Source organism: Phyllostomus discolor, chromosome 7 (genome assembly GCF_004126475.2).
Source record: "Phyllostomus discolor isolate MPI-MPIP mPhyDis1 chromosome 7, mPhyDis1.pri.v3, whole genome shotgun sequence".
NCBI lineage: Eukaryota > Metazoa > Chordata > Mammalia > Chiroptera > Phyllostomidae > Phyllostomus > Phyllostomus discolor.
In genome coordinates, this window is record NC_040909.2 from 7,354,285 (window position 1) to 7,363,286 (window position 9,002).

The following is a 9,002-nucleotide window of genomic DNA, read 5'->3' on the forward strand; positions in this document are numbered from 1 at the left end:
ACACAGGGAGGTGGAGTGTGCAGCCGGACACCTGAGTCCAGGCTGTAATTTCGATGACAATAAGGTAGAGCGTTCATTTCCCGACCTCGGCAACAGCGCTGTGCTGTGCTGTGCTTACGGAGGAAAAGGTCGTCCTTTCCGGAGACGGGACATCAGGACTGCCAACCGATTCAGAAGAAGTAAAGGGATAGAGCGAATACAGAAAATTATTGAAGTCTGGAGAATCTGGCTGAAGAGTGGACAGGAATTCTTGCCGTTTTTCTGTAGGCAGGGAATGACAAGAAAAATAGAATAAAAAGAAAAAAGGCGGCAGCCGTGCAGGATCTCCTTCCCCTCCCTTCCCAGGGCCCCCTCTCCGCGGTGTGTCCAGCCGCCTCTCACGCCCTGTCCCCCGCCCTGAGCCCCCGAGCACCCCGCACAGATGTAGCTACTCTCCAGAAGCTGCACTAACTTTATTTGCAATCGGAGGCTCCCAGCACTGGAGGGTGTCTGCGAGCAGGGATACGAGGCTGGAAGGTCCCCCGGCCCCTCCTCCGGCCCCCCCGTGGCCCCGCCCTCCCCCAAGGCCCCTCCCCGCACCCCCACCCCACCCCCGCCGCTGCTGCTGCAGGCACCGCAGCCCCTCCTCTGGGTCCCCCAGGCTACACGATGGCGAACTGGCAGATGTAGGGCAGCTTCTCGCGGCAGCGCTTGTCGAACCACTTGCCGTTGGCCGTGCCCGACAGCGCGGCGCAGTTCTCGGCCTTGCCGCCGTCGGGCTGCGCCGTGATCTCCGTCTCCCAGTTCTTGTAGGTGATGGGGCCGCCGGTCATGTCCACCCAGGCGCCCTCGGCCGCCATGTCGTTGAGGCCCAGCCAGATCTCGGCGTCGCCGCCCAGGCTCTGGCGCAGGTACTCGTACAGCGCGTCGTTCTCCAGGCCCGTCTGCGGCGTGCCCAGCGTGCCCCCGCGCGAGATGCAGTCCTCGCTCGCCTCGTGGAAGGTCTTCGTCTGGGCGAAGGCCAGGAAGCACTTCATGTGCACCTTGGTGCCCTTCAGGCACACTGCGAGGGGGACAGATGGCCGTCACGAGGGTCGCCGGCTCCCGGAGCCAAAGAGCCAACCACCAGGGCAGGCTCAGCAGCCTCCACTGGGTCCCCAACTGTCCCTTGGGTCCTGGATGGTCCCCGGACCCAGGCCCAAGCGTGTGCTGTGGTGGGCCGCATGCAGAGCCCAGGCCCCCAGTGACTCAGTCCTGGCGCCCTGCCGCTGGGCATGAGGTCAGCCCCTCAGCTGCAGGCTCCCCACACCCCTAACCTCCTGGTCACGCCCCTCCCCCGGGTGGGGGCATCCCTCATCTCTGCCAAGGTGGGGTAATCACTGAGGGGCCCTCCCTTTCAGATCGAGGAGGCTAGACTCTGTTTTGACTTAGCAGTTGGGGTTGCACCTTGGTTTACAGCTTCTTTTTAGACGGAGGGGGTGCATGCATCCATTGGTCTGCCTGCTGCTGGCCCCGGAAATGTTAGCACTGTCTGTACCCCACCCATCCTGTCCCCCGGCCCACACAGTCACTCCCACTGCACTTCCTCAACAAGTACCTGCGTGTCCCCGAGGGCAGCTGCTCCCCCCGGACCCCACACTCGGCGCCTGCAGCGCACCGCTGAGCCGACGTGACTCCCAGACGGTACCCGAGTCAGGTCAGCCCCTCCCCTCCTGCTGTATCGCAGCCGTGCAAGCTGGCTGTCTTGGCCCCCCTCCCAGGCTGGCCCCACACTGCCTCTCCTTCCTGCTGGGGACCCTGTGGCTGGCTGCCTGGACCCCCTTTGGGGACAAAGGGTGCTGGGAGTGCCGTGGGAACACAGCCCCTAGCTTTCGTCCCCCTTGGCAACTTGCTCCATGGAAGACAGCTCCCTTGCCCAAGGCCACGCCTCTTCCCAGGGCGGCCTGCTCCCGGTCTGTCCCACATGAGCCCACCTCGGGACCGCTCTGCAGGGTCCTCCCGTTGTCCAGGGTCCCTCTGCTGTTGGCCCCAGGAGCAGATCCTAACGGTACCCCGAATACACCTCCCGCAGGCCACACTCTGTCTCAGGGCTGCTCTCCGGGAACGCCACCGGCAGCACCCGCTCCGCCACAGAGCTGCTGGCCCCCCGTGAAGGCCAGCCCTTGGCACCCATCACCACTGCTGGGCTCTGTTGCTGTGCCCTGCTCACGACCCCTGGGTTCGTGCCGGCCCTCCTCTGGCCCTGTGCCCTGTGTGCAATCCCTCTTTCTCTCCCTACGCATCCTTTAAGGGGAATGCGTGCGGCGGGGTGGGGTGGAGGGAGGGCGTGGTTGCTGGCTGGGAGAGAAAAGGGGCGGATGGTGGGAGAGAGGTTGTTCCCCTTGCCCCTCAACTCTTTGGCCAGGCCAGCGGGGCTTGGGTGTGCTCTGGGGAGATTGTAGACAAGGGGAGCCACAGGTTGGGTAGTGGTGGAGGGGGGGTGAGTTGGGGTCCGGGAGACCGTGAATCTCTGGGGAATCAGCAAAGAGGGAGGGGCTGGGATTTCCACAGGCCGTGGCCTTTGTGTGGGGAGGTCCCCGCCACGCCGCCTCACTCACGGGGAGTGGGATGGGATGTGGTTGGCTGGGTAACTCGGACTTTGCAGGAGCACAAAGCTCAGACATGAGGGACCTTCAAGCTAGTCCTGCAGATCTCTCCCCACCCCTTCCCCGGTACAGATGAGGAAACTGAGGCCCAGGGTGGCACTGTGCTCATGCAGACACGGTGGCGGACCCAGCCAACCCCTCTCCCCACTCCGCGCTCCTTGTCTGCCTCCACCGCAAAAGCTCACTCTTGCATTGGAGCTACAGGTGGTCATGTGACAGAGCTCTGAGAGACCAGAAGACCTTGACTCTCCTGATGAATGGGACCGAGGTGGCTGGTCCCCTCCTTCCTGCCTTTAATGCACTCCTGGCGCCTGGAGCTGGGCCCGCTGCCCTGGAGCCAGGCAGTGTGGCTTCCGAACAAAGGCAGCTGCCTACGTCCACATGCACCTTTTGTTTCAGCTACAGTCAGGCCTTCGATACTTGAAGCCAAACCAGGCAGCCACTCCCTTTCTAGAGCCCCCGCTGCCAACTGCCGGGCTAAGCAAGCTGTGTGGTCACATGTTTGTCCTTCCTTCCTTCCTTCAGCAAAGGTCTCCTGAGCGCTGCTCTGTGGCAGGCGCTGCGCTGGGCGGGGTGCAGGGAGAGACCCACAGGGCAGCTGGAGGCACACGTGGCCCCTGTGTTTCTGGGCCACGTGGTGTAGTGTGGAAGGCTGACATAAACCAGCCAATGAATATCACATCACTGATGGCAATACATGAGATCAAGGATGTTCTTTCCTTTACGTTCCTCTGTGAGACCTTGCAACTGGGGAGCCTGATTGAGGGGAGGGATCAGAGGCTTTGAGATGGCGATGCTGTGGGTATGTGTTATGTGGGCCTTGGGGGAGCCGTTCAGGCTGCCGGAGAAGCATGTGCAAAGGCCCTGGGGTGGAGGGACAGAGCGTGGCAGGTCAGAGGGACGGAGGGATGGCAGTGTGACTGCTGAAAGGAAAGGAGGAAGGTGTGTGTGAAAACCGCCCATTGAGAAGGACCTTGCAGGTTTCTGAGGAGGCAGGAGGGGAGGGCAGGACCCAGGGCCTGGAGACGCCTTGGCAAGAGAAGCAGCAGGTGAGAGAGCAGCTGTGGGCACAGGAGGCTTGCAGATTTCCTAAGGAAGAACCAGGGTGACTCCCAGATGGTAATCCGGGAGACAAGGGAGCAGAGCTCAGAGCCAGGCTCCGCCCCCCGTGGCGTTAGCCAAGCCTGAGTGGGCGGGCCCTAAACTGAACTAGACAGCCCGGGGGTGAGGGTGGGCGAGGAATGGGACCTCTCCACGGCTCAGTGCCCCCATCTCTCAAATGGGACAACAGATCCTGCTTCGGCAGGGTTATGATGAAGAGGAGTGACTGGGAAACTCCTGACACACGGGGCGGGGGTGGGGCCAGGGCGCTGCAGGGCCAGGCTGGGTGGAGGGTCTCCTGGGGGCTCAGTAGGGTGGGCCGCCACCTCTGCTCCACAGAGCGCCCCAGGGGCCCGCTTCCCACGGGTGATGATGGACTCCTGTGGGAGAGCCTTTGTCCTTGGGGACGCTCCCACTCCCCCATGTCAGGGGGTCTCCCCGAGAGGAGTCAGGCTGAGCAGGGGCCTCCCTGGACCGGGCGCCCTGGCCTCACGGAGCCGGCCAGGCCCTGGTGCTGGCCGCAGCCTGCAGGCGCATGGCGGGCTGCCCCCCTCACCCCGAGCCCTTCTCTCGGGCGCCCGACTGCCCGGAAAGACCGCCGCCGGCACTCACCCGTCTGCAGGGCCTGCTGCTCCTTCAGCAGGGCCACCTCCTGCGCCAGGCTGTCCAGCTGGCTCTTGAGCTCCTCGAACATCCTCGGGCTCACGACATCTAGGGTGAAGTCGGACGGACTTGGATGATCTCACACACGTGCGCGGAGGGCAGCAGGGACTGGGGTGGCCAGGGGCCGGGTGGGGTGGACCCTCCCTCAGAACCACAAAGGACAAGGGAACCCATGGAACTCCTGGACCTTGACCTCTTGGCGTGCTGTGTCCCTTTCTGTCTCTGCTGGTGACAGTGTAAGGAAGTGCTTGGGATTTTCCTTCTGCCGGGGAGACGGGTCCCGTGCCCCGGCTACGGTGAGACCTGTACTGCCTTGGCTCAGGGACGCTGCTGGGGACCCCATGGCGTTGGGACTGGCAGGGGCTGGGCTGGGGTGCAGGCAGGGTCTCCAGTGAGCCCCCACCATCCCACCCCCCCCCAGCGCCCGAAGAGGACGGAGCACAGGAAGCAGGGCTGGGGGCCCTGGAGACCTCCCCGGTCCACCTCCCCAGGCTGGAGGAACAAGACGCAGATTGGCAAAGCAGGAGCTCCGGGTTGGGACCCAGTGTGGCGGCACAGGTGAGCGTGCACATGGGCTGTGAGTGTGCACACAGGCCATGAAGGCGTGTGGAGGTGTGTGACCCGGAGCAAGCTGCTCAGCCTCCCTGAGTTCGGTTCCTTCGTCTCATCTGTGAAACGGGAAGGGGTAGCCCCACCCCGGAGGACTCTGCAGAGGGAGGACCAGAGACTGAGAGGAACAAAGCGTGTGGACAGCACTGGGCTTGTCACCAGCCCTGTGACCGGGGCAGTGTTCCTGCACCACCGCTCCGCAGACTCACAGACGGGAACCGAGGCCGGACCGAAGCAATTCGCCCGAGATCGCAGAGCCAGCAGCTGGCAGGGTGGGTCTGAGCCCCGGGTCCCAGCCCCGGGCTCCCAGCCTGATCTCCCCCACCTCCTACAGTGCACAGATTCCTAGCCGGGCCCTGCTGGCCTCATGCTGGGGGCCGGCCACGCGTGGGGTCTTTCTACACGTGTGTGTCATTTGAGAGCTCTGTGGGTGGAGCCATCTTTCTGAAATCCCAGGGACCTCAGGAAGGCTGTGCCTAGCGGGGGGGCAGAGGGAGGGGAAGGGCTTCCACGGTCCATCGGGCTGCAGCCGCACGATGTCCGTCCACAGGCATGGGGGTGAAGTCGGAGCCTCTGTCCATCCATAAGATGGCTTTGCAGGGGAATCGTAGGGAACAAATGAGAGCGAAAGCAAACTTGTGTTTACAGAAATCAGTGGTGCAACTTACTAAATGTGAGAAAAATGATGCCCAGGTGAGCAGGGCCGAGAAAGGAGGTTTGGGGCTGGGAAGGCAGCCCGGCAGGGTTCTCTGCGGGCTGGGCCTCCGTCCCCAGTCAGGTGACATGCCCGCCCAGGGGCCACATCAGGTGGCAGGCGCTGGGCACCGCACCAGGGCACTGGGCTGAGGGGACGAGTGGGGGCGCTCCTCCAGGCCCAAGCCTTGCCCTCGGCTGTGCCAGGTGAGACCGCAGAAGACAGGGGTGCCTTTCCGTGATCTGTCGCTTCAGTGGGGCACCTCCGTGACGTGCACGAGGGCGCCCGTGTGCTCGAGGGGCCCTCCGGGGACTGGCCAAGGAGCGAGGTGCTGACGGTGCCCCACCCGGGGAAGACGAGGGCGGAGGGGGCGTCTTCACAGCTCTGGGCAGGACCAGGAGGCCCTGGCCCTGCCCCCTGTCCGTCTCAGAGGCTCCGGTGGCCGATGTGTGTGATGGAAATGGATGTCGTCCTGGTCCCCCAGAGCCATCCTCAGGGCCTGTGTCTCCCTTTGAGGCCCCCCTGCCCACCTGACTTCTTGGCCAGGTGTGGCCACGTGGCCCCTGGAGTCCCAGCCGCCTGAGCCCTCCCGGCACGCCTCCCCTCTGGCTGACCCAGTTTTTCTCCCCAGAGCTGACCACTGTTGCTAACTCTTGTCAATCCTTCCAGAAAAATAACACACGTATACAAGTATGCATCTTCACACAAATCCTCCCTTCAAAGCAAATGTCAGCATGATATCCACTCTGGTTTGAACTTCTCTTTGTGTTCACTTTAGAAACCGAACCTTGGAGGTTATTTCCCACCAGCTCTGCCCCGTCCCTCGTCGCCACGCTGCGGGTCTGCCTGGTCCCGGGCCACCTTTTGTACTTCACTAGTTCATGGCCAATGGCACCTGTCCACTGACGGGGGAGGCTCAGAGAGGGGCCCGAGGAGGGCCCACGCCCCCTTTCCTCACTCTGGGTTTTCTGTGCTGCGGACCTGGCCACTGTGTCTCCTCCACCTGGAACTCTCTTAGCCCCGGAGCCCAGTGGGGGTGATGGCCCGGTTCATTGCCATGGTGTTTCGCCGCTGTTGTCTCAACACAGCTCGGGGTGACTTCACTGCAGGCCAGGCTCCAAGGGCAGGCCTTGCTGCAGCCAAGGCGACCCAAGGACACCCCGAGCCCCAGCGGCGCCGGCGACGGGGAGAACAAAGCTGCTTGGAGGTCTCCCAGTGTGAGTTTGAACAACTGGACTTCCCTCGGGGCTGTGTGCAACAGAGCTGGGCAAGGATTACCTTAGTCCTCCCCACTCCCCCCACATCCAGTACACCCCGTGTGCCAGCACTCTGCCTGGTTTGTGTCATTAAGTCTTCGCAGCAGCCCTTGGAGCGAGCGCCACGACCCCCACATCCCAGTTGAGAACCCTGAGGTTCGGGGGTTTCAGAGCACAGCCCAGGGGCTCTCTCCCGTGAGGGCTGGGCACCTCCACGCTGCCCTGCAAGTTTTGATTTCTTTAAAATACTGAGTGGGGAGAGGAAGAGGAGATGTAGTTGTAAGGATCTGGAAGGTTCTCTGACTATGAGAGTCAGGAACCCCGAGAGTTCTGCCAGCCACCCCTGCTATCGGGGACCCCTCCCAGGCCCCAGGGGGCACCGCACTGGTTCTCCGGACTCGTCCAGAAGGGAAATGAGCCTGAGGACCAGCGAAGGAGAGGGTGACCAGCTCCCTGGAAGACAGAGAGGGGCCCGTCCCCCCTCCTTACCTTTCTTGACATTGACAGACTTCTTGACCTTGGGGGATGGGGTCTCAGTGGCGGCCTGGGGCAGGAGGGAGAAGAGGCAGAGGAGCAGGTAGGCCCCCCAGAGCTCCATGCTGCGGCCTGCGCGGCGCCCGGGTCGGAGAGGAGAGCAGAGCAGAGCAGCGGAGGCGGCCGGACACAGGGCTGGACGTCTCCAGCAGCTGCCACGAGGACCTCCGTCCAGGAGCCCCTCCCAGCCTTGGCCGCGGGCGTGCCCAAACAAAACAAAACAGAAAGCCTGCAAAGGGGGGGGGGCCGGGGAGCCCCAGAGCCTCGCCTCCTGGGGAACGCCCGCCCAGCATCCTGGCCCTGCCTTCCGACACAGTCTCCGTTGTCCTGGAGTCTGACAGACACAGGACGGTCCTCGGAGCGCACGCCGTGGGCAGCTCCGTGCCGGGCGGGAGCTCAGAGCGGCCTCCCACCAGCGGCACGGGGGAAGCCCTGCCGTTTCCCCACGTCACTGTGCAGGAAACGGAGCCCCAGCGAGGCCGCAGGACTTGCCCACACTGCCCAGACGTCAGTCAGGGGCTCGGGGCTCCAGAACATTCCTTGACATCAGGGCCGGCCGCCTGACAGGTCGGGATGTTTGTTAGGACGATTTTGTGTCTCTGCCCCTGCGCACGTGACGCGTCTTTGGTGACAAATACAAGCGAGTCCTCCCCTTCCTTCACCTGCTGCTCCACCAGGCCATCCTGAGGGGGAGGTGGATGCACTGGGACCAGGAGGAGTCACAGGGGGTGGGGAGGGGGGCTGGTGTGGGTGTCAGGGCCCAGCAGGGCAGACAGGGCATTCTTGGGGAGCCCAGGAGGAGGAGAGAACGGGACAGTCCATCTCAAACTACATGCCTACCTACAAAATGCTTATTCACGACTTGGAGAATGAGGAGCCCCACAGTGGAGAACCCTGGCGGCCGTCACCTTAGTCAGGAGACCAGAGGGGAGAGGCCGGTGCACACAAGGGCCCCATTGGATACGTAAAGCTGCCGAAGGCAGAGGAATCCAGGTGTCTCAGGTCGGGGAAGGGCGGGGCAGGTGTGGACAGGGAGGGCACGGGGACGAATCCCAACGTGGGGGCGGAGCTATCCACGCGCCACTGTGTACCTCAACCCAGAAAAGGAGCCTGTGAGTTCGGATGGAAACGGGCACCTTTGTGCCCCGCGGCCACAGGGAGGGCCTTGGACCGGCACCCCCCTCCACGGCCCCGAGCGCTCCTGGCAGCCACGTGCTGGTTGCTAAGTACAGCTGTCCCCTGAGAGGAGCTGGAGCACTGCGGAGAGGTGGCTGGCTCCAGAGCTGGACAGGGAAAGCGGGGAGTGAGCCTGGGACACGCTGTGTTGCCAGAGAGCTTCAGGAAGGAGGGGAGGGGACGTGGCAGCACGACACAGAGCCAGCTTGGACTTGGGCCCGGGGGCCAAAATCAGGGACCATTTGGGCACCAAAATACCATAGCAACAATAAAACAGGGAAGTACGAGTACATAGATATGAGTGAGCCGAGGGCAAGTCCAGCGAGCAGTGACCTCTTTTCACAG

At 63.3% G+C, this 9,002-nt stretch overlaps 1 protein-coding gene across 1 annotated transcript; it reads right to left on the bottom strand.

Annotated features, from left to right (window-relative positions):
• Window positions 1-428: 428 nt before the first annotated feature.
• Window positions 429-7,695, bottom strand: CLEC3B (C-type lectin domain family 3 member B). The gene is made up of 3 exons (XM_028518654.2): window positions 7,437-7,695; window positions 4,338-4,436; window positions 429-1,042 (listed from the first exon to the last, which is right to left on the bottom strand). Exons 1-3 carry the CDS (start codon window positions 7,543-7,545, stop codon window positions 642-644), a joined length of 609 nt encoding a protein of 202 aa, XP_028374455.1. The 5' UTR covers window positions 7,546-7,695; the 3' UTR covers window positions 429-641.
• Window positions 7,696-9,002: the final 1,307 nt, after the last annotated feature.